General features: G+C 37.0%; 2 protein-coding genes across 3 annotated transcripts; both read right to left on the bottom strand.

The window, feature by feature from the left end:
- Positions 1–625: 625 nt before the first annotated feature.
- Positions 626–12,494, bottom strand: LOC116306384 (DNA damage-regulated autophagy modulator protein 2). Of its 2 annotated transcripts, XM_031716431.2 has the most exons (9): positions 12,413–12,476; positions 10,620–10,747; positions 7,126–7,206; positions 5,348–5,401; positions 4,576–4,643; positions 3,545–3,687; positions 3,139–3,319; positions 1,837–1,946; positions 626–1,016 (listed from the first exon to the last, which is right to left on the bottom strand). In XM_031716431.2, coding segments are annotated over exons 2-9 (819 nt in total). In that variant the 5' UTR covers positions 10,622–10,747; positions 12,413–12,476; the 3' UTR covers positions 626–836. The 2 variants fall into 2 exon arrangements, with proteins under 2 accessions (XP_031572291.1, XP_031572292.1); XM_031716432.2 differs by lacking the exon at positions 10,620–10,747 and having other exon boundaries at positions 12,413–12,494.
- A 1,044-nt stretch (positions 12,495–13,538) lies between these two features.
- LOC116306383 (uncharacterized) lies at positions 13,539–24,923 on the bottom strand. Its single transcript, XM_031716430.2, has 6 exons — positions 24,812–24,923; positions 22,329–22,427; positions 21,303–21,390; positions 18,966–19,102; positions 17,600–17,680; positions 13,539–16,880 (listed from the first exon to the last, which is right to left on the bottom strand). Exons 2-6 carry the CDS (start codon positions 22,411–22,413, stop codon positions 16,036–16,038), a joined length of 1,236 nt encoding a protein of 411 aa, XP_031572290.1. The 5' UTR covers positions 22,414–22,427; positions 24,812–24,923; the 3' UTR covers positions 13,539–16,035.
- Between the last annotated feature and the right edge of the window lie 1,471 nt (positions 24,924–26,394).

Here is a 26,394-nt window from a genome sequence, read left to right on the forward strand (position 1 = left end):
TGTAAAGAGTCGCTTGGCCGAGTCGACCGCCATATTGAATTGGAGTCGGCCGAGGAACCCCGGAAACGAGGTTGGGTGTAGACAGTTGTATAGGTGAGCGAGAGGTACAAAAAGATTGCCTAACAACCTGATCAGTGTCGGATTTTATTTTGATTCATAATCAGATATTAAGTGCTTACAATAAAAATTATAATGAAACCTGAGTTACACTTTTATCACTTAATGGTTAAAAGATATATTTAGTGGCTTTAAGGATTTTTTAAGCATGTCGTGACATTTTGACCAAAAATTTTTTTACACAACTCAAGTGCGCATGCCCCTTCGTCATGACGTCATGTGATTATTTCCCGCCAAAAAAAAATTCATAAAACTTATGACATTGGCTTCGTCGCCAATGAATCTTTCCACACAGTTTTCCTTAAAGTTGTTGGCGTTAATTCTGAGAAGGGAAGAGGGAAGGGAAGGGGAGAGGAGAGGGGAGGGGAGAGAAGAACGAGGGGAGGAGAGAGGAGGAGAGGAGAGAAGAGGGGAGGGAGGGGAGGGGAGGGGAGGGAGGGGAGGGGAGGAGAGGAGAGGAGAGGAGAGGAGAGGAGAGGAGAGGAGAGGGAGAGGAGAGGAGAGGAGAGGAGAGGAGAGGAGAGGAGAGGAGAGGAGAGGGAGAGGAGAGGAGAGGAGAGGAAAGGAGAGGTGAAAAGAGGAAAGAAAAGAAAAAAGAATAGAAGGAGAAAAGAAAGAAAGGGAAAGAAAGTAATGAGAAGGAAAGGAAAAACCTTGTCGTGGAGGGACTGTCCATGAGCTTTGCTTACAATACTACATTCCTTAATTATTAATTTAAGTTAAGCAACAACTGCTCCAGAATTGTCTTCAGTCGGAAAAAAGATTTCCGAGTCCTTCGGAGCAACTTTGATTGTGATAACGATCTTCTTGAACTCTCGATAGTAAGTGAGGAAAAAGAGCAAGAAAGAAATTGCCATAAGCCACTCGCCAAACGTGCTGGCCAGATGATTTTTATATCCCTAAAGACACAGAAATAATGGTCAAAATAAATCTATTTACCATGTAATTTCCCTAGAGTATCATTTCTTTGTTTAACGGTTGAACATGACAAGACACATGAATGTGGATACAACTCAAACAAAGAATCTTATTCTCAAGACCACGTGTCATTCCCTAGAGTATCATTTCTTTGTTTAACGGTTGCACATGACAAGACACATGAATGTGGATACAACTCAAACAAAGAATCTTATTCTCAAGACCACGTGTCATTCCCTAGAGAATCATTTCTTTGTTTAGCGGTTGTACATGAGAAGACACATGGTAAATATGGTAACTCAAACAGAGAATCTTATTCTCAAGACCACGTGTCATTCCCTAGAGTATCATTTCTTTGTTTAACGGTTGCACTTGAGAAGACACATGGTAAATATGGTAACTCAAACAGAGAATCTTATTCTCAAGACCATGTGTCATTCCCTAGAGTATCATTTCTTTGTTTAACGGTTGCACTTGAGAAGACACATGGTAAATATGGTAACTCAAACAGAGAATCTTATTCTCAAGATCATGTGCACAAATTTGCACAAATTAGTAAGTTCAGTAGACCTCAGTAGACCGTAGACCTACAAAACTTGCATAAATTTGTACAATTTTGTCAGTCAACTTTCTCATGTATACAATTTACAACTTACTACGAAATAATGTTAGTCGCTGAAAAATTGCCTTCTTGATAATGTCGAGGTGCTTCGGTTGTTCATTTTGACAAAACTGCTCGTTTTAACAAGGGGTCGGCGCACGTGACCTATGAGTGCAAGCCGTTCATTTTAGGATACTTACCGGATCAGATTTATTCCATTTCATGTGTGGTGTAGTACTAACAACAGGTGTTGGAGTGGGAACTTTTCTTTTCTTGTACTCAGAGCTTGCTACTGCCGCTGCAATGATAGCTGATGATTGTCAAGGATGACTAAGTATTCACTGTTCGCAAACCTGCCACGAGTAACTGACAGAACCCAATTGATGGTTTTCACGGCCGCCATGTTGGAGGAATTTAACAAAAGATTCTTCATTAGTCTCTTTTGTTCTATCCTCCAACATGGCCGCCGTGTCTTTTGTCATCAATTCAGAGGAAAGAGATGTGTAGGAATACCCCATACACAACACCTTTGGAAGTTTTATCCTGAGTTTAAAAATCAAATCACATAAATGTGTCTAATGTCTGTTTGCACGTGTGTATTTGTGCATAAAAATAAAGGCTTTGCCCCTTCACGAGATGGCATTCATGACAGGAGGCAGAATCTATTGACTCTGGTTTACATGAGAAAGAATTCAGTTTTCCAGGGGAGAAAGACTCCAGGTGGGGGAGAGGGGGGGAGGGGGGGTACTCTTGTCCGTTTAGGGTAGGGATGTGCTGCTGAGCCCTCTGAACCCTGACCCTGTTCCAGAGTAAAATCGCTGAAATTCGTACCCTGATCCAAACTAAAATCGCTGAAGACCATACCCTGTTCCGGTATTGCAAAAATAGATACCCTGTTCCAGAGAGGAGAGAGCGTGATTTCATATACCCTGTCCCAGAGCGAGAGCAATTTCATTTACCCTATTCCAGAGTAGAATCACTGAAAACCATACCCTAATATAGGGAGTACACCCCCCCCCCCCCCCCCAGGGAAAGATTCTATTGTTTTGCCTCCTGTCATGGCTGTCATCACGTGATGGTGCAAAGCATCTATTTTTGGGGTGCATGTTACATCATAGCCACCATGTTGGTTGATAATAACAAAGTACTCCTCGATAGCTTCCCTTTGTTAGGTCATCCATCATGGCGGCTGTTTCATTGTTATTCCCCTATTCTTGGGGTGCATGTTACTTCATAGCTGCCATGTTGGTTGACGACAATAAAGAATTCCTTATTAGCTTCTCTTGTTAGATCAACCAACATGGCGGCTGTTTTATTGTTATCTATATTTCGAGAAATTTTGAGTCACACACTAAGAATGACTGTTACAGACAGCCAGTATCAAGCATTTTGAACAGATCTCTGACGGCAAGGGAGTATTTACCAAACCCATTACCTAAATCATCAAAATTTAGCTACTATATTGGGCCATTGAGCTTGGCCCTATTTAGTGCAAAGGATACTTATTAAGAAGAAGACTGTGGCAGCAAAGGACAAGAAGAACCGTGTTACTAAAGCTAACGTTGAGCTCATTCCTTGTGCTCTCATTTTGTATGTTATGTAACTTTGGATCCAACAATACGCTATACCAAGACAGAACACCATGAATGCCCCAACGAAATGAGGAGCTTCACTGTTGATGTACTAAAATGAGAAAAGTGGGAAAATGAAAAACTGAATCAAATGAATGGGTATAAGAGGGGGTAGGTAGGAGGAAGAATGGGTTGATGGGTGGGCGGATGAATGGATGGATGGATGGGTGGGTGGGTGGGTGGATTGATGGATGGATGGATGCATGGATGGATGCATGGATGGATGGATGGATGGATAGGCGGATGGACGGATGGATGGATGCATGACTATATTTACCTGGAAATTAGCTACCATCGACATACCAAGACAAGCAAAGGCAGACAGCCATAATGAAAACATATTCAGTTTCTGTATAATCGGCGTCTGGGTGATGTTGAATTCCTTAATGTGTTTGTAATGTAAATACATGGCAACGAAAGCTAGTAACAGACAAGAAAAAACAAATCAAGGTAAGTGTTTTATTACGTTGGTGCATCATCAAGTCTATTTATATAAAACGGTGGCAGAGCAGTGACAACATTCGCCTCTCACCATTGCAACCCAGGTTCCAAATCCCTGACTATTTGGTTCTCTCCTGCACTTCAAGAGTTTTTCTATCAGTTGTGGTTCTCTGGACTTGGTGTCACATATATACACACCTATTTCAGAAACCGTTGTCGCACCCAAAGCCTCAAGCAACAAGCCAAGACCGCAGAGAAAGCCGGTACTTTTAGCTGTAATTAGTTTATTCATGGTGCATTTTCTTTTGACTTCACAAATTGCTCCAAGCAAGGCTGCTTGAGATGATAATTAGTGGAGAGCTATAGCCACTTGCATGAACCATGAATAAATCAATTATAATCAAAAGTACCGACGTTCTCTGGAGCCTTGGCTTGTTACTTGAGGCTCTTGGTGCAGCAACGATTTTCGAAATAGGTGTATATAAGTAAAGCAACTGTTGTTTGTTGGTTCTCTCCTGGCCTGTAGAGTTGATTTTGGCAAAGGAGGAGAATTGGAGAACCAAGAGAAAATCCCTTGAAGTAAAGGATGGAAAGGACAAGCAATACTTCACTCACATAAGACGTTCGGTCAAAGGATTGAACCTATGTCCATGGAGGCAAGAGGCTGCGCAAGAGCAGCACCATACACCAAATTGAAAAATGGCAACCAATTTGAATAACTATATCGTTCTGGACTAACCAGCCTTTGATACATATGGAAAGTTTTTTATGTTTCCATGTGAACACGTCAGTCTAGAATGTATAGTAAGTTAAATCTATTAGGTGTTTAAGCTAAGAAATATTATTTTACAAAAGAAACAGACTTACCAATAACTGCTGCCATGTTTAGAAACTGTCCAAATATACAACTTTCGGGTGGCCTTGCACCAGCATCGCTAATATAATACAAATATGTTGAAATAATATAAATTATTATGTGGCAAGGTAATTCACGCACTATGATTGGTTAATTTGCGGTCCATAACTTACAGTACGGACCGAAAAATGAAATGATTCACTGAGTGTACTTAGGATTTTTTGAAACATTCAAATCTTTGCTATAAAAAATATTCTGGATGAAAATCGCAGAAAAACCTTGATAAAATATGTTGAAATAACATCATGAAATCATAACTAAATTTGGCTCTTATTTGGTGTTGCAATTTGTATATGTAATAGGACTCCATGCTGTCCAATTAAGGAATAATTGGACGAGGAAAATTCTGAGGACTTCCAAAATTGGACGAAGCCATAGGCTGAGTCCAATTTGTTGTCAGAGGAATTTTTCGAGTCTAATTATTTCTTGATTGAGGAGCATGAAATCCCATTACATATTAATTATATAGCTGCCTAATTAATCTCATATCAACAAGACCTGTCCAATTAAGAAAATAATTGGACAGCTACCTATATGGGATTAATGAGAAGCTGTGTAATTTGGGATTTAATTGTACTCCTATTGTCCAATCAGAATCAAGTAAATTTTATTTAGTGTATTATAAAACCCGATATTCTCTTCCAATTTATGCAGTTTGTCTGTTTGTCGTTTGATTTATGACAATGATGCAATGTATAAACAATGACGTCAGCTTCTACATACCTTATATAGGGAAATAAAGCATCGACATGTTTCTCATGGACAGCCATACCATAACTGAAAAGAACATGATTTACTATAGAGGTTTTGCATCATCACGTGACGGTAGCCATATTAAATGGCAAGAACAATCAATTGTTTTACACATTAGAAAGGATTCAATTCACAAGAGCAAAGGAATTTTATTGTTCTGCCATCTAACCACAGGAAGCCCAAGCAGTATTATGGGATAAAACCTCTATAGGGTAACGCGACACTTGGATAAGTCTTGTGAGGGATATATAGCATTGGGATTTTATTGTTCTCCCATCTAACCACAGGAAGCCCAAGCAGTATTATGGGATGGTCCCGTGATGGTGTAAAACCTCTATGGGGTAACCCGACACTTGGATAAGTCTTGTGAGGGATATATAGCATTGGGATTTTATTGTTCTGCCATCGAACCACAGGAAGCCCAAGCAGTATTATGGGAAGGGCAAGTAATGGTGCAAAACCTCTATAGGGTAACGCGATACTTGGATAAGTCTTGTGGGGGATATATAGCATTGGGATTTTATTGTTCTGTCATCTAACCACAGGCAGCCCAAGCAGTATTATGGGATGGGCCTGTGATGGTGCCAAACCTCTATAGGGTAACGCGACACTTGGATAAGTCTTGTGAGGGATATATAGCATTGGGAATTTATTGTTCTGTCATCTAACCACAGGCAGCCCAAGCAGTATTATGGGATGGGCCTGTGATGGTGCCAAACCTCTATAGGGTAACGCGACACTTGGATAAGTCTTGTGAGGGATATATAGCATTGGGAATTTATTGTTCTGTCATCTAACCACAGGAAGCCCAAGCAGTATTATGGGATGGGCCTGTGATGGTGCCAAACCTCTATAGGGTAACGCGACACTTGGATAAGTCTTGTGAGGGATATATAGCATTGGGATTTTATTGTTCTGCCATCTAATCACAGGCAGCACAAACTGTATTAAAGGGGTTGGCACGTGATGGTGTAAAACCTCTATTTCATAAAAAATAGACTTGTTCGACCAAGCCGACCATCCACCCTCATAACAACCCCCTCATTTATTTGCCCATTTATTTCATCCATTTTTTACACTTTTTTACTTTTCCCATTGTAGTATGTCATGGTGGAATAATGTTTTTTCCATTTAAAACCATGTGCCATTCCCTAGAGTATCATTTCTTTGCTTAACAGTTGCACATGAGAAGACACATGAATATGGATACAACTCAAACAAAGAATCTTATTCTCAAGACCACGTGTCATTCCCTAGAGTATCATTTCTTTGTTTAATGGTTGCACATGAGAATAACGGTTGCACATGAGAAGACACATGAATATGGATACAACTCAAACAAAGAATCTTAATTCACCAGTCCACGTGTCATTCCCTAGAGTATCATTTCTTTGTTTAACGGTTGTACATAAGAAGACACATGAATAAGGATACAACTCAAACAAAGAATCTTATCCTCAAGACCACGTGTCATTCTCTAGAGTATCATTTCTTTGTTTAACGGTTGCACATGAGAATGAACGTGAATATGGATACAACTCAAACAAAGAATCTTAATTCACCAGTCCACGTGTCATTTCCAGGTAAAGAGGTCTATATATTCTTTCCATTTCTTATAATATATATTACGGATGGGTTTCCTTTGTAGTTGAGAAGAGGAAGACTAAGAACTAGAAAAACAATTTCCTCAGTCCCATTCTCTCTCCACAGGAAGCCCATCAAAATGTTTTATTTGTTGCAGTACTTACGATGTGAAGAAGGAAATTACAGCTAATCCTCCCAGTAGAATGGGTAAGTATTGTAGATAAGTTATCGCCATGTTTGTAAACCTTAAGAAGGAAAATTTTTTAGTTATATGTAGTTATATTATGATCTAGTTGATATACACTCGATTGCAGAAATGTTGTAGTAAACATTTATACATATATCTAATTTATTCAGTATATTTAAAGGTTTCAAAGGTTTCAAAGTTTTTTATTTTTCCACACACGAAAAAGCAAAGAATTACAAATAGAACTTAAGAAAGAAGTGGAAAGGTGCAGGAGGAACAACACAAAAGGGGGTAACTAAGAAAGATCCTGCACCAAAACCATGAGATGCAAAACAGAAAAATCGCTTTATTTATTCTTTGTTTCATTCAATGACTGTCAAAATACTTTTTTCTTGTCTATTAGATTGTACAGATTATAAATCAGTTGGTTTTAAGCGTTGGAAATGGTTATTTTGTATTATGCATCTCATTAGATATTTGTAAAAAATTATGTATACTACAATGTTTCTGCAATCCAGTGTATCAAACAACCTATTTAGGTAATTAATTGTTGTGTATGGGCATTTTCAGGTAAAATCTAATCAAATTTAAATTTCGATATGCAAATTCACCTGGGTAGTAGTCATACAATAGCATTCACTTAAGCAGCAGTTTTTTCCGCCTTCGCTTTGTTACCTATAGTGAGTTTAAGTTATCATCATTGATGTTGACAAAATGGGGCTTTTTGGTTAGATTTTCGCCGTCTTGGCTTGTTAGGCTTGTAATTAAACAGCTTCTCATTAATTCCATATAGGTAACTGTCCAATTATTTTCTTAATTGGACAGGTCTTGTTGATATGGGATTAATTAGGCAGCTATGTAATTAATAGGTAATGGGATTTCATAGTTCCCAATCAAGAAATAATTAGACTTGAAAAATTCCTCTGACTGATTCCTATGGCCTCATCCAATTTTGTCAGTCCTCGGAATTTTCCTCGTCCAATTATTTCTTAATTGGGCAGCAAGGAGTCCTATTACATATACTTATCGTTGCAAAACCTGAAGATTCAGCTTCTAAGTTAATTAGAGACACATCAAAGAGTGGAAAGTCTTTTCCATTTTTTCTCAAAGCTTGAAGTAAGGATATAGTGGAAAAGTATGAAAACTTTTTTATGAAAAAGGTGTCAATCAAAAACCATGTCTTTACCGGCCAGATATAGCATCTGGTTTTCAGCCAATCAGAGCGCGCTTACTATCTAAGCTATATTATAAACAATGACATTTTTTGAAACATTGTTTTAAATATGACAAAAGACGAGACTATATCCAGGAAAATTCATTTTGTGGCTGAGTGGTTTAAGGTTTGAGGTAAAGAATGAGATAATCATTTGGTGCCAAGGTTGCTGGGTTTGAATGAAGGAGAACCACTTGTGTGTTCGGAAACCTTTGACACACTTTTGGTAATACAACTCTTAGAGTGCCTATCACCCTTCTGACAATATTCACAGTATTGATTCTACATGCCTGGGGTAAGATGTTGAATAACCCGAAAAAGTTTCATAGTTTAAGTGTGGCTTCTTGAAGTTATAAGGGTTTTTCCATGTCATATGCTAATTCTGTGACGTATGAGGCATTAATGGTTATTTGTTGTTCCTTGTAAATTGAAACACTGGCTTCTATGTGAAAACTAGCTTGCCATAATTTCTATAATATCAATGGGGAAAACGATGATGTATTTCAAATTTTATTTATGTGTACCAGTAATGTTTTGTATATTAAATGATTACTCCTCATATGCACAGCATTATCATATGGCATAGAAAAACCTTTATAACTTCAAGAAGCCACACTCAAACTATACAGTGTAATTGTTTTCGGGTTATTCAAGATTTTACCCCATGTAGAATCAATACTGTGAATATTGTCAGAAAGGTGGTTTTGCACTAGAAAGGATGATACTATCAGCCCCTAGCTAGATTCGGGCTAATAAACCTCACATATAAATGTACTAAACATTCGGCAATATTTTTCAGACCAGTTTATCATTTACATGTCCTAAAGTAACTCATCTGTGAAGGCAGTAGATGATATAAATTAAATAAATTTTAAATCAGAAATTACCAATTTTGATTCCAAAATCCCAGAACAATTATTTGAAACATTATATGAAGTTCTAAAACAGTCAACAAATAAGGACTAACTGTGTTCATTTCAATAAAATTAATACTATCGATCTCAGAAAACTAAAATTGTGATTCTAAAATCCCAGAACATAAATTATATTTGATTCAGAAATGTAGGAAGTCCTAAAACAGTCAAGAAATAAGTGGTCAAAAATCCTTGCTATCTTCTGGGTGATGTGATTGAGCGCTCATGGTCATATCAACAATGTTTAAAATGAAAATGGCTCAATCACTTAGTTGATTTTGCAATGCGAGGATCAGCTCAATTTGATACATTACAACCACAGTACAAATATATAGTTCACATATATTGTCATACACATTACATTTTTCCGAATTTAATTCCAAGGGTCTTTCGCCCAGAATAACCTCGTTCCCTAACACTATAACTTATCTATATTTCTATATCTTCATGTATTTCATAAGTGCTACGCGGTCCACATATTCTCATATATTGTCATACACATATATATCTTTCCTATCAGGCCGATAAACCCACCTATTAAATGTGTCCTTGAAGTCATATGAGACTCGGTAGCATGTCACCAGAATCTCCAGGGCAGGGATTCTTGCCTGTTCAAGACTCAAATTTCAATTTTTTCTGAGTCTTTTAATCTGCAGCTGCATAAGTTGCTTCATATACTGCAAGGATCAGCTCAATTTGATGATTTTTTATTGTTATTTATGTCATTATCATCAAAAGTAGCTCATCTATGCAGCAGTAGATCATATGAATTAAATAAATTGACACTTATAAGTTCTTATGCAAGTTTTAAGAGGTCCTTGTAAAAGTGATATATTGATTAATGACAATTTTATTTGTCTTTTTGAAAATATAAATGACAAATTTTGAGTGGTTGATGCTAAAAAATATTGTCATCGATTTTAATCCAGAAGATTAAATAAAAAATTTGTAATTGTAGATTAATCTTTTTCAGAGATTTCACATAAAATTTATTCAAATCTATAAACAATCAGATGGGAGATTTCTGCTTTTTTTTTGGATACCAAACAAAGTTTATATAATTCAATATCAAACACAAAATACTGCACGTTTTACAATAGAACAAATAAACTAACAAAGAGTATAACCGGTTTGTGACACATGCAGGTCACATGATTCTACTAGCTTTAGCTGTTATATCACAGCGTGGGACAATCACAACAGAGCTAGGCTCCAAACTAGGTGAAAACCCAAAGATCGAATTAGAATTTAGGAGTTGATTTTTGAGGAGGGAGGAAAACCGGAGAACCCGGAGAAAAAACCTCGAAGCACAGGCGAGAACCAACAAATAATTATTCTACTCACATACGACATTGAGATCAGCAGGACTCGAACTCGGGCCACATTGGTGAGAGGCAGTGCATTAGCAGTGCACGCCACCGGTGCTTCCCTGAATCTAGGCACACAATGCAGTGAAAATTTCCAAGCATTTTCTGTTATCGAAAAATATTTTACAAAAACAAAGATAAAATATGCTATTTTAAAGAGATTTATTTAATTAATTAATTAATTTAATTATTATTTAATTTATTTATGTAATTATATATCCTTCATTAGGTTCATTTTCATTTTTTTGAATAAAAGCTGTTTTATTTGAGCCAAAAGCCTGGAACTATAAAATATTGAGCTATGGATCAGAGGAAGTGTTTGCTGAGTGGCTTCTTCAATCAATATTGGGCTGGGAGATGAGAAATCAACTGGCAGGCCGGGAACTGAGATGTATTTTGCTGTTGGTGCTAAACATGAAAATGCATGACACTAGTCCAAGTACAAGACAAGAAGAAAATGTATTTTGTATTTCTGACAATGCAAGGAAGGCACATTTTAGTAGTTACTACTATTAGATAATTGGATATTTTCTATGTCTGTGAGTCCTACAAGTAGGGTTGTAGTTTTGATACCTGTGGACCCCATACATATTTGAATAGAGTTTGTTTGATGTGTTAATGTTCTCTCTCTTGCCACGAGGGTTTTTCTCTGAGGTTCTCTGGTTTTCCTCCCTCCATAAAAATCAACATGTGAGTTGAGTTTGTTTGATGTGTTAATGTTCTCTCCCTTGCCACGAGGGTTTTTCTCTGAGGTTCTCTGGTTTTCCTCCATTTGTAAAAACTAATGTATCCTATGAGAGTTGTATATATAAATCGTACACTATTTTATTTTTGCAAAGATATTAATTTTCACATAGGTTACTTTCCCCTTATCCACAGTTTTTTTACATGGTTCCTGTGGGACAAACTCATTCAGTTGAAAGATACAGTATCTAAACCAAAAATAAAAAAAGATTTTCAAGCAATAAGCTATAATAAGCTTATTAAACACATATAGGATACATAAGGTTTCTTAGTGTGCAAAAGTCTTATTTATCACTTAAAACACTACTACAGAGCTTAGAAAGTACTCATAATATATCAGAGGGTTATTTTTTAGCGTAAAGAGATAAAAAATTTACAAAAATTGTTCTAATACTAGAGGAAAGATAGAATAGAATGATACAAAATTAAAACAAATATTAAAATCATACAAAAATTGTTCTAACTAGTAGAGGAAAGATCAGACTAGAAGCAGCTGTTTGTAACAGAATTTGCAGGTACAGTTTAGGTGGAAATGAAAATAGCTTAAAACCGTTTGTTAATCTTCGATAAACTGTGCCTACAAATCAATTAAGATAATACTAACGTCTGATACAGTTGTTGTAGAAAACTTATTTTTTATGAGATCAATTTTAAGCAATATAAAATATATTTACATCACACACATTTCGCAATAAAAACCGTGACTCTTCGAAGTAAAGATCAAGAAAGCAATTGCAAACATTCTTTATACGAATAGTTTTAACCCAATCTCAGTATATTATTCACAGATCTATCAAACAGAAGCGAAATATTTCTTTTAAATATTCCAGCATTGAAATTTAATAAGATATATGTACAGGAAGAAGTTTAGTCAACGCATCGACTGAACAAATATAAAAATAAGCTGTCTAAAAAATACGTAATTTTTTATCCGATCGCTATGAATTTCCTTCAATTACCTTTATACCTCAATGTATTATCTATTTCTCTAGTTATTAGCGCTGTTTGAGTTTTTAAAACACTTACTTTTTGGGTTAATGAGCGGTGTTTTCGAATCAGCTTTTGGTAAGTTTCAGTCGTCCTGGGAATCGTACACGATCACGTGAATTATTACAGAAAGTTAAATATAGAATACCAGGAGCGCAGTATATTATGGGATACTTCCTTTATAAAAGGCGGGAAAATATTCAACAACATTCCGAGAAAGTATAAAGGCTTAGAAATAATGTATTTATGACAAGGAAAGGCGTTTTTTATTGGGGGAGTGCTGGGGCTTCAAAGGGGAGGATAGTAATAATTTGAACTTTTTGAAGTGCGGAAACCTTTATATTTTGACAAAATTAAAAGCTGTTTCCTTCACTGCTGTTGCATTTTTCTTTAGCTGCTCCCGCCTTTCCCTCGTTTGCACCTGGGTACCCCTGCCTTGTTGATCTAACGTGAAACGTTTTATTTTGGGGGTATCCAGGGCCGTAACCAGGGGGGAGCACAGGGTGGACGTGCATCCCCCCCCCCCCCCATAAATGGTCAAGGTCCGCTTTTGATTAAATCAAGAGTACGTTCCATGGGCATATTGTACAATTTTTAGAAGGCTCATGACTTTTTTACCTTGTGAAAGGGCTACGACAGTTTTTTTACTAATTTTTTTACTCAAGTTTACTCATCCCTCAGAATCAAAATATAAATAAGCTTTTAGGGATGACAGAATCATAATTCCTTGATAAGAATAAGGTGCATGCTGGTCTAGTTTGGATAATATGCCATAGCTTGGATACAAACATTTGTTTATTATGCCTTATATGGTGTTGGTCAAAGCTAGACCTGGGATAGGGAACAAGGTGCATTCTGGTCTAGCTTGGGTACAAACTTCTTTTGTTCATTATGCCTTATATCATGTTGATCAAAGCTAGACATGGGATAGGTAACAAGGTGCATTCTGGTCTAGCTTGGGTACATTTATGATGTAGATCGAAGCTCGACCTGGGATGGGGAACATGGTGCATTCTGGTCTAGCTTGGGTACATTTATGATGTAGATCGAAGCTCGACCTGGGATGGGGAACATGGTGCATTCTGGTCTAGCTTGGGTACATTTATATTATGATGCAGATCAAAGCTAGACCTGGAATAGGTAACAAGGTGCATGCTGGTCTAGCTTGGGTAAAAATTTCTTTTATTTATGCCTCATATATAACGGGTAAATTACCCAGAACTTGCGTCATCCAAACTGCTCGCCAGTTCAAATCTTCGCCGTATGCTCGAGGCATGGTTTTAGCAAATTAAATGGGATCGAAAACAGCGAGCTCAAGACGTGTTACATAACATGTGTGCGGCAGCTAGTAACTGTGAATTAATTATCCCCATGATCCTTTTCGGTCTAGGCGCGTAGGGATGAAGCCGATCAAATGACGTTTAGTTAGGACTGTAAATACCAAAAACCGTGTCCGGCACTGAGGAAAATTACCCCCGTTTACTTCACAGAACAATATTTAACTTTGTCCAACAAGCCAACAAACTATTTTGCACCACTATTGAGAAGTAGCTTAACAGGACTAAAGAAGAAATGCAGATGCAGAGTATTTTCTCACTTTGATTAAAATTTGTGATTTCTTTTTATCCTAGAATACATAATAGTATAAACCTAAAAAGTACCAAAACTAATCGGTGCAAAATCTCGTCTATTATTTAATTAGTATTATTTAGTGCTAATCTAGTACTTTTCTCACAGGTTTAGGGATGAGGGCAAAACAACTGTCATCTGACAGTACCTGATTTAGAGGAGGGGGATGGTGTTACGCGGTACCCACCACCTCTGGAAGTGAAATCTTAGATTTTGTCCCGAAATATCTCAAAAGCTAAAAGCCACATCACAGACGTGAATGGACTGTCTGTCTGCATGTATGCTAAAAAACATATTTGTGTATAGAAATTGCTACTACAGACCCCCAGTGTCGAGTATTTGAAGAGGTTTCTGAGGGGGGAGGGGGTATGTACCGGTACCCACCACCTTATTTATAAAATTGGGTCCCTATTTTGGACCATTGTTTTGACCTCGCCCCTTAGTCTATCCTGTGAATTCTACAATCTTGATCAAAAATGTTGAGAAATTTTTGGTTTCGATGGTATTTTCATGAAAAACATGAGAAATTCCCCTTAACCCCCTCCCCTCTAAACAATGTTGTTTCGAGGGATACAGGGCTGCTTTACCAACTGGGACCAACATTGTCCTGGGGGAGAGGGGGTACGGACAATATTTTGTTAATAAGTGAAGTTATACTATTTCATGATTGGATGAAAAATTCTCAACTATTTTTGTCCAAGATTGTAGCTACCACTTACTCTAAAGTCAATAATGAAGGTTGGTACTTCATACAAGACTACATAAAATGACACTTTTGGATCAGTATATGTACTAGGACTCTATGCTGTCCAATTAAGAAATAATTGGACGAGGAAAATTCCTAGGACTGACAAAATTGGATTAGGCCATAGGCCGAGTCTAATTTGGCAGTCAGAGGAATTTTTCGAGTCTAATTACTTCTTGATTGGGGAGCATGAAATCCCATTACCTATTAATTATATAGCTGCCTAATTAATTCCATATCAACAGACCTGTCCAATTAAGAAAATAATTGGACAGTTACCTATATGGGATTAATGAGAAGCTGTATAATTATTGGGGGGTTAATCCACAACTGGCAGAACAAAGCCTGGGAGTGGATGAACAAACAGTGAATGGCGAGATAAAACAAAGAACACAGCTCACATGTAGAACAATACACATTGTTCACCATAATCCATGCTTTCTTTGTTGTTATTTTGTCCAATCCCAAGCTTCGTTCTACCAGTGGACACCGACCTTAATTATTAATAATAATTACTATTGATTATAACATCCTGAAACCGTAATCCAAACCCAACCCAAAAGAAAACTAATCTTTAACTTTATTACCGAATAGTGCCATTTCATTTAGTCTTACCTAAGGTTAATGAATATTTCATGAGCATGTTCTAACGAGACTTTATTGTAAGCTCCTGTGTGTCTACGTGAATAAATAAATTACTTACTTACTTACGATCCAAGATCCCAAAAATGGGGCGTTAACCACTCGTAGGTGTAAAAAACATGCTTTTCAAATTTCGTACCCCCAATAAGCCTGAAGCGAGATGACGTTTTACCCCCATCTCTAGACCATAATCCTTTTCACACTGCTTTTGTTCTTTAATTATGACTAATGTTCCTGTACTCTCTAAGGAATCAAAAATTTTAATATGAAAGAATTTAAAAAACTTTCATGGTATAGAGTCGGGGGTAAAACGTCATCATGCTTCAGGCTTATTGGTTTTTTAAAATTCTAACCCTGATCAAGACAAGCCTTGTCATTATCATATTATTTAAAAAATCGAGGAACATAATATTTTGGGAAGGAGATATAACGTAGGAATTCACTCAAAGTATGAGTTAATTAAATAATGCTGTATATATACATGTACAACTTGTTATTTAAAAAATTATTCTTATCTTAATCATAGGAGCTCAATGCATTTGAACCAAAGCAACACATGCTGTAGGTCAATTGGGGGGGGGGGGGGGGGTGACGGGGGGGAGGATGCAAGGGGAAATGTGCTATAAATATATAGATAAAAATATATTTACATGGTTTCTTTGGAGCCATCCTTGAACATTACATTAAGTAACTCATCTACACTATTCAATACCAAGTCTGAGTCTTTCTCAAGTGCACCTTTAGACCCTGCTCCACTAAGCACCCCTATCGTTAGCCCCAAACCAGCAGATTTCCCCATCCCTGTATCAGCTGTCGTGTCGCCAATGACAACCGTCTTAGTCGGACACACATTAAGATCTTTGCAGATGTTAAGAGCATTATCTGGGGCTGGTTTCGGCTTAGAGATTTCATCGTCTCCACAGACAATCATATCTATCAATGGTACAAGCCCAAGCTGGTGCAGAGCAGTCATAGTGCCATGCCTAGAGTCCATAGTGCAAATAGCTGTTTTAATACCTTTAGATTTCAGGGTTTGGAAGATCTTTGGGAGGTCTCCTAATGGTTGTAGCGTTTCTTTGTCCCCTGTATCAACATCTGCACAGCACTCGTCAACGAGTTTGCTTGCTTCTAATTCATCAATCCCACTCTCTACGAGAACCTCCTTGATCCTATCTTTGATGTTAGCAATGGTTGCATGAGCTAAGAGGCCATTATCTTGATAGGCCTTTGCCCTCGGACAATACCCAACAGCTGAGTAAAGCTTTGCCGAGAGGTTTAAACCCGTCATCTTCTCAAGTTGTTCAACATGGGTTTCCATCCAAGGAATCCAGACGGAATTCACGTCAATGAGGGTGCCGTCTTTGTCAAAGATAACAAGTGACATGGAAAGATCACTGGGATTACTGCCATGACCGTCTCCTGCCAGGCTGGAGAAATTAAGCGAGTGACAAGTACCATGTCTGAAGACTGGTCGGTTCCATGGGTTAGCACCTGGAGTTGTAATGCTTATTAGTACATAAAACAGGGGGAGGGGAGGGTAAGAATTTGTTCACACTCAAGTTGACAAAGAGTTTTGATTGCTCCCTGGATTAGTATTTAAATTACTGGGTTTTGAAGAGTGAAACAAAAAGCTAAAACGATAGATGACAACAAAGATTGTATGAAGTTCAGGAGTCGTAATGTTTATTAGTACATAAAACAGGGGGAGGGGAGGGTAAGAATTTGTTCACACTCAATCCCCCTGGATTAGTATTCAAATTACTAGGTTTTGCAGAGTGAAACAAAAAGCTAAAACAATAGGTGACAACAAAGATTGTACAAAATTCAGAAATAGTGTTCAAAAATAGTGTTACCTCCATTTGCATTGCTACGCGGCCACCCCAGACAAAAATCGTGAAGTGCACTTTGCAATAAGACTGCCATCAATCAAACACGTTGACATCATTTACACGCGTGTGGATAGGCCCAGTGAGTGTGGCTCATAATACTTGTAATAATAAAACTTTTGGCTCCTTTTGAATCACACACGTGTAAATGATGTCAAGGTGTTTGATTATCGGCAGTCTATTGCAAAGTGCACATCACGATTTTTGTCTGGGGTGGCCGCGTAGCAATGCAAATGTCTGTAAAGCTTTAATGGGGATACTATCCTTTTGAACTATACAAATGACCTACGCCATACAATAATGTATTTAGATCACTGGACTTACTGTTGAACCTGTTAGCAGCATAGGTAGAAAAATTTGCAGCACCACACCTGGGCACCAATGGCCTTTGCCACGGTTCGTTACCTAAGGGTGTCAATGCCTAATTTAGTAAACAAAAAGTCTCCCAATAGCAGGCCTCAATGTACCAGGGTGTGCTCAGGTTTTTTAATATGGGGTCAGAGGGGAGTTCACTGTTTGCCAATTTCAAAAATAATCCCTCCCTTCTCCCACCCCCCTAAAATGCTCGTCAGTACGTAGGTATGGTTCTTACACCCATCTAGGAGATAGACGTTTCCTGAATGAGACCTTTGGGGGCTTGGGATTTTCAAAAATATATGACGATGATGTCAACCGAAGTGTAAATAATATTAGAGTTATCAAAAGATTGGAAATTGAGCAAAATTAGGAACCCTCCCCCTTCAAAAAATTCCTTACGAGTGTCAACCCTGGTTTCTGGACTTGAAAAGAGTACCCCCCCCCCCCCCCCCCCAAACAAAACAAAATCAAAAAAGAAATGGAAGAAAGACTCTGCAAAAAAGGCACTCAAGTGTCAATAGCATTTTCCACGAATGCAACAATGTTCTGTTTCCAATTCTGATCTGAGATATTGATCCCATCTCTCCCCCCCCCCCCCCAATAAAAATTCATGGTCGTGCATCATGGAATTGAAATATGGATAAGCCAAGAACAGCGCACATGCTAATGTGCTGCAACAATGTTCTCTTTCCAATAGACCTCCGACCTCCTCGGCTCTGGAGCGCTCAAGCGTAATGTTGTCCCATTTCAGACCACATGTCATTCCCTTGAGTAAAATATTCTTTGTTTGAGTTGTATCCATATGTGTCTTCTCATGTGCAACCGTTAAACAAAGAAATGATACTCTAGGGAATGACACATGGTCTTGATAATAAGATTCTTTGTTTGAGTTGTATCCATATTCGTGTGTCTTCTCATGTGCAACCGTTAAACAAAGAAATGATACTCTAGGGAATGACATGTGGTCTTGATAATAAGATTCTTTGTTTGAGTTGTATCCATATTCATGTGTCTTCTCATGTGCAACCATTAAACAAAGAAATGATTCTCTAGGGAATGACACGTGGTCTTGAGAATAAGATTCTTTGTTTGAGTTGTATCCATACTCCTGTATCTTCTCATGTGCAACCGTTAAACAAAGAAATGATACTCTAGGGAATGACACATGGTCTGAAATGGGAAAACATTACGTCAGAGCCAAGGTCTATTCTGATCTGGGATATTGATCTCCCACCCCCCCCCCCCAACAAAAAAATCTGGAGACACCCCCTCCCCCTAATTACCCTATTGGTGTCTTGCCCTTCCCCTCCTGTCCAAGAAAGTAATCCAGTACCTCTATTAGTAGGGTCATTGGCTGATTTTTCTATCCACAAATCCCTGTCAATAACAAGTTTGGTTGGGATAACTGGACTAGTTCTCTCCAACGGTTTTTGGAACAGTGATCCATAATTGTAGCCATCGGTGCTTATCCTGCAGATGACGAGTGTGATCAGAACAAATATTTAACCCCTCCCCCTTTAGTAAAAAAAACACAAGAACATGTGACACTTGGTCAGAAAATGGACGCCATGACAGAAGGAATGAGGTGGCTAATAGCTCACTTCCGAGATATGATCCGCTTGTCACGCACAAAGGTTTCAGTACGAGGCTACGTGCTAAATTAAACTTATTCTTACCGTCTGTCACGAATGACTGAGCATTTAGCACATAGCCTTATGCTGAAACCTTTGTACGTCACAAGCAAAGCATATCTTGGAAGTGGGCTATTAGCAAAGCACACCATCCTTTCCTTATAGACCCCTTGCATGTGACCATTCCGCTATCCATAGATACAGGCCGAGTGTATTTACATAGACCTAATCGGCTAATGTGTTGCTATATATGTTACCACCCAATTCAAACCTTCTGGGAATAGAAGCGTTTGTCTCTACGAATTCAACTGTGAAACCAAAATATAACAAACAATGAAACTTAGTCCCATGTGGTTTGAATTGGGTGGAAACGTATATAGCAACACGTTAGCCGATTAGGTCTATCATGACTAAAAATGTGTGGTAACATTTCCAACTCCCACAAAAGCTACTCTTTAACAAGATGTAGGTAGTTATGTGTGCTGAATGGCAGATTTCTTCATCAATAAAACACTGGAAAACACGAATATTCTACACAAAATTGAGGCTAACACTGAGCAATAGAGAACATGAAACTAGAGTGTTAGCACCTAACAATAGCTTCCAATTCTCAGGAGATTGGAATTCTTTTGTTTTGTTCTCCAGAATGAGCTGCTTTGACGTCACATGCAAGGGGTCTATAGTTTTAGGATCTGGATACAACAGCAAAAGGATTTATAAAGGCAAAATCTTTTCAGTCCATTCCAAAAAATCTATCAGGGTATTCCCATTTTGCTGTTCCACAAAGTCACAGAACAAAATGATTCGACCATAAGATAAAGAATACCACCAGAATAATATCGTGTACGTACAAGGTTTAGACCAGGTTTACCTACAGAAAGCAAAATTTAGAGAAAATGTTCCAATCAGAAATTGTGCGGGAAAAAAGTTTCGTTGCATTTTCTACTATATGTATCATATTACGTATGCCACTGTTCTGGGTTTTCATGCCAGAAAACAAGCGCGCCTGTCAGCTGTAAAAATGATATATGGTGATACTGATACTGTGAAAATACTACTACAGTAGTATTTTGAAATCTATATTAGGCCTAATTTGGGTTGATTTAGGTGTAGTAATACATTGAACAAAATATTGACATATCAATACACAGTATATTTGAATGTAGAGCTACTCTGTACATACGTCATCATTCGATCATTATAGTCTAGGGTCCGAAATAAGCAGTCTTCCAGTCGTCAGGGATGACTGAAATTTGCAAATGACGACTAGATATTGAAATGTGGTTGTCCTTCTGACAACCTACGTTTTTGCCAAGGTGTTTTCTTTCAAGTATAAAAGAGTCCGTAAAGTCCGGATATAATTCTAAATTATATTTCTTCTGCTTAAAACCTAGAAAGTTCATTTTTCAACTGATAGACTTTCAAAAATTCGAGATAACGCATTCGTTGGAAGCCATTGAATATCGCTGACAAATTTGATTGCATCTTCTGCATTATAGCTAACCGCTGACTTTTGTCATTCAGGCTCTACAAAATGGCATCCAAGTGGACTCCTAAGTTTTGCTCTGGACGCCTAAGAATTGCCCTATTTCACTATGACGTCACATCAAAACAATCTTTGTTTAAACGAAAAGGATCATGGTCATCAGAGGGGGTCAAATCAACACAAATTTAGCAAAAAATTGTTCTAAAACCCGTATCAATCCATGAAGAGAATAGCCAGCAAATGCTCAGAATATTTTTTAGTACATATTAACACATATTATATCTGAAAATCAGGCCATTTTAGATTAAACTGTTTTACTAGGAAAAATTTTGTTGAATTTTCTATTGGATTTGGCGATTCTATCCCCCACATAAACATGCAGTGACGTCATAGTGAAATAGGACAATTAGAACATGGTTGTCCAAAGGACAACTTATCTCAAAAGTTAATTTCGGACCCTGTAGTCAAAGAGTTTAAAACTAAGATGTTGCATCGTTATGCTAATGGTCCTCAGCTTAACACAATATGGGTACATTGTATAATGTATTCTTACCCAGTGGCTGCCTTGACAATGACCAATTCTCCTTTACTGTTATAGCCAAAGCCACTGCCATCATTGAACACTGCCGCAGCTCTCAATCCTTAAAACCAGAGTGAAAACACAGCATAAATATAAATGAATGATTCTACAAGAAATTCATGGATGTTGCTATTGATTTAAAATTAACTAAATCTAATCAGATTAATACCACTCGGATTTATGGTGGATGGAAAGCCTAACAGGTTTTGCAGCCCACTTGATAACGCTACCAATAGATCGAAAAGACCACATCTTTTCCCACAAGTATTTATTTATTCTTACCTGAATTTACAGTCAAACCACGTCAAGCGTGAACACGTAGAGGTCATTAATGACTTTATTTTTGGATTCTTGATTTCATTATTCGATTCGAAGATTCATTACTGAAATCGAATCTTCAATATTAAAAAGATAATAATAGTTTGAAAAATTTGATTAACTTGGCTTGTAGGCTCTTGTTTATAGCGCAAACAGAAGGTAAGTCATTAATATTACATATTCCTTGCACGAAAAGTTGTTTTTGCATTTCAGCTGCGTATATGCTTGCTCTTGTACATACTAGGCTTTGAAGATTCGTTTTCAATAATGAATCTTAGAATCAAATAATGAAATCAAGAATCCAAAAATAAAGTCATTAATGAACTCTATGTGTTCACGCTTGAGGTGGTTTGACTGTAAGAGTTACCGGCATTTGCATTGCTACTCAGCCACCCCAGACAAAAATCACGACGTGCACTTTGCAATAGACTGCCGTCAATCAAACAAGTTGATGTCATTTACACGCGTTTAGATAGGCCCAGTGAGTGTGGCTCATAATACTTGTAAACAATCGACCGAAGTTTTGGCGCCTTTTGAATCACACACGCGTGTAAATGGCATCAACGTGTTTGATTGACAGCAATCTATTGCAAAGTGCACGTTGCAATTTTTGTCTGGGGTGGCCACATAGCAATGCAAATGGCAATTATGGAAAGTTTATAATAACAAAAAAGTACTCACCTTGGAAGGATGATTGGTATGAAATAAGTCTTTTGGCTTGACCAAGTGCCTTGGGAAGTCTTCTGCACATAATATTCAAAGCCATTTTATATTTCAAGCCTGAAATTAAAGATTGTGCTTCAGTTTTTGTTTAGACTGCATTTAGAGTATAAATAGAGAATATTACATGGGTGCGGGAGATATGAAATTTATCTTCGAGTGTTCAATTGAGATTTTCAACACTCGAAGATAAATTTCTTATCTCCAAGCGCCCATGTTATATTCTGTTTATTATATGATATCCATAAAATCAACTTAATAAGTTTTTTATTATTATAAAAAGTTTTTATTTGTAAACCAATAGCTTAAATACACATGATAACAACATTTTCACATGTGAAAATATCAGTTTTTCAAAAAGGAGAAATATAGGTATTTTATGGATAATTATATGATAAAATCTTTTATTATATAGATATTGATGAAATACCAGGTTTTCTCTAGTGTCGAAAACTTGATATCTTTCACCAGTGGAAGATACCATATCTTTCACAAGTGAAGATATTGCTGTTGACATAGTAACGTATTTAGTAATAAAGAATTTTTGAGCTTTTGTTTTATTTAAGTTTCATCGATATCTATGTAAGAAACAGAACATTACATGGACATTAGGAGATACGAATTTTATCTTCGAGTGTTAAATTAATATCTCACAAGCCACGCCCAAGTAATACCCTCTATTATTATATACATATCGATGAAATACCAGGTTTTCTCTATTGTCGAAAACTTGATATCTTTCACCAGTGGAAGATACCATATCTTTCACACGTGAAGATATCGCTGTTGAATCGGCTTGCTATTTTAATAAAGAATTTTTGAGCTTTTGTTTTATTTAAGTTTCATCGATATCTATATAATAAACAGAACATTACATGGCCACTTGGAGATACGAATTTTATCTTCGAGTGTTAAATTGATATCTCACGAGCCGCGCCCATGTAATATCCTCTATTAATTCAGTCAAATTCCCTCAAGATATTGTTGATTTTATGTAATTTCTTTGGTTGATAGCCATGGAATGCTAGGTGGCAAATGTAACTTTAAGCTTTGCAGGTCGTACTTCAACAACAATGATAGTAAAACGAGTGTCGTTAGAGGCATTTAACCCATGAACTAAAAAATTTTAAGTTAATGTTTATTAGTCAAAAACACACACAAGCTAAGTGTATTAAATAACAACATAAAATGGCTGGGGGTTAACTAGAAAAATTATGGTTAATTTAACCCTCAGGCTCAAACACTAATTCTAGTATCTATTTTTTCTTTGTAAATATATATATATATATCCTGCATGATTGTAAATAGATTTCTAGTACTAACTGTTTTTATGTATCATTCTTCTCCCTATGAGTAAATAAAGGTTGTCGTTGTTGTTGTATTACCGTAGTACCTAGTTCGCATGTCTAGTGACTTCACTCTAATCCTGGTATTGTAATGAAGGATTACTTAATACAATAGAGTTATTAACAATGTTATTAAGCTCTTGCTGGATGCATAACAACAATTCTAAACAAAATTCTAAGTCATTTGTCCTAACCGAAGTACGAATTTTATCAAACGCTGAAACCAGCCCTGGGCTGATCTAAGTCAGGGCATGGCTAACTCACAGATCGAACCCTGAAACAACCTCTGGGCTGATCTAAGTCAGGGCATGGCTAACTCACAGATTCAACCCTGAAACAACCTCTGGGCTGATCTAAGTCAGGGCATGGCTAACTCACAGATCGAACCCTGAAACAACCTCTGGTCTGATCTAAGTCAGGGCATGGCTAACTCATAGATCGACTCCAGAGGTGAGGGACCTACTTCTACACACCACCAAAAAACCATGTATACAACAGAACTAATACTAATAATAAAATTATAAAAATACACAAGAAGAATAAGCTAGTATTCAATAAATGAAATTAAAATAAAGTTCATTTTCCATAAAACTAAACTGTTTTTGGCGGTAGAACTGTTTAACTCTCCTGAAAATGTAGATCATTCACTAAAATAAACACAAATTAAATACAATAAATTTTCGCCCTTTTTATCTCATGAAGGGCTTAAGCCATAAGAAAGCCAATGTCGAAAACCTAAACAATGGAAGGATAGTTCAGAAAATTCGATAATTTTGACCTAAAACCAAAATTTTTAACAACATTCGACTTCAATCTTTGTTGTTGTGAAAACTGTACGTCAAAAATATAAAATTTCAAAATAACGGTGTAAATAAATGAAAAGAATAATAATACAATATTTCAAGTCAGTCTATAATCTATATTTTTAGATATTTTTGAATGCGGAAATTTAATCTACTGATCTGAGTCGCAAGGGGCGCAAAAAGACAAGAGACGAAGCGACGACCTTCGATAATTCGGGATATTTAAACGAAGAAAAAGGATAATAAATCCTAAAATTCTGTACATGTGCTGAAGTTATAGGCATAAGAAACTCACCTTTAGCGAAATGGCTGGATTTTAATCCAAAAAAAGCGAGTTTTTCCAATAAAATACTTCGTGTTACTGAGACGTTTCTAACAAGACGTCCGCCATTAAAAAGCTAGAATTTACTGGAGCTCGGCCTTTTTATATGAAGTAACCACGTGACTGACGTCATTTTATTTTTCAAACCGGTTTTTTCTGGTCATGAGGTGGACTTTGACCAAGAGAAAACAACCCACAGAAAACCCAATAGATCTTATTCGTGGTGTGACAATGTTTTCCCAATATTCAGCGTGACAAACCTCCAGAGGATTCATTACTCTTCGAAAAATTCATGAGTATCCCAAAGGATACGAAAGGAATAATGATGATATCCCGACGAGTTTCAAAACAATAGTTCTTCGTTCCCCCAGAGGTTTGTCATTGTCACACCACGAATAAGGTCTATGAAATTATGTAAAATTAAGTAAAATACTGAATCAGTCGAAGATATTTACGAGCAAGACGTTTTGTGTTCAAGGCCAAGAAAGTACTATGGTACCAAGCAAAAATAAATGTCGAGTGCAGGATATTAATCGTTGATCACTAAAAATTATCTTATTCATTCCGTGACCTAGATCTTAGTACTACAATATTTAGTATGCGCCTTTATTAGAGTGCAAGCAATCAATCCGTGAAACACTAATTACTAAATAGTACAAAATAGTGCTAACTAAACAATAGAAAACAATGGAATCAGCATGAAATTGTACTATTTAGTATTACTAAAGTTTTACGGTTATATTTTTTGCATTCTACCAAAATTATTTTAAAATATTTCTAAATAAATATAAATAAATTCATTCATTTATTTATTTTTACTTCTGGCCACCCTTACTACTGCACATGTGGTTTTAATAAAATATCATATATTATTATTATTTATTATTATTAAGGTGTAATGACATATATAAATTTCGTCGTGGTCAAGCTGCGATGATTGGATTAGTGATCAATGCGTTCCTGTTTTAATAATTTCTCAATCAGGTTGTATCGGTTCTAATCGTGTGTTTTCTTACAAATTATTCATATTTTTTATCAAGTTATTTTTGTACATGTTTTGATCAGCTTTTGTTGCATGATTTCTCTAGTCTATTGTGTTGGATATATATACTTTATATCGTACAATATGCGAATTACATTTGCTATGTAATACACCGTAGATCGGGTTTCATATATTCAATTGTAGACGCACGTTCTATGAGTTAAAGACATCACCTAAGGCTGCGTTGATAATGTATGGTAGGGAGGAGGGGGGGGGGGGGGGGCAGGTGAAAATTTGGAATGTCCAGAATAATTCTTAGCATTCCCCGTTAAAGTCATGCAAAAAATACGATCCCCCTAAGCAAGGCTTGTAGCTTCTTCCAAAAATTGTGCATCCCCCCTTTTTTCTGATAAAAATTTGCCCTTTTTCCTACAAAAAATTCCCGATCTCCCCCACAATTTCACCTGCCCCCACCCCCCCCCCCCCCTGCCATACATTATGAACGCAGCCTTAGCAATCTCTGCGCATGCCTCGTATATTTTCACTTTCTTCTTTTGATATCATTACAACATTC

Source organism: Actinia tenebrosa, unplaced genomic scaffold (assembly GCF_029948245.1).
Source record: "Actinia tenebrosa isolate PJP-AT-01 unplaced genomic scaffold, QUT_ActTen_1.0 PGA_scaffold10__47_contigs__length_13832649, whole genome shotgun sequence".
Lineage (NCBI taxonomy): Eukaryota > Metazoa > Cnidaria > Anthozoa > Actiniaria > Actiniidae > Actinia > Actinia tenebrosa.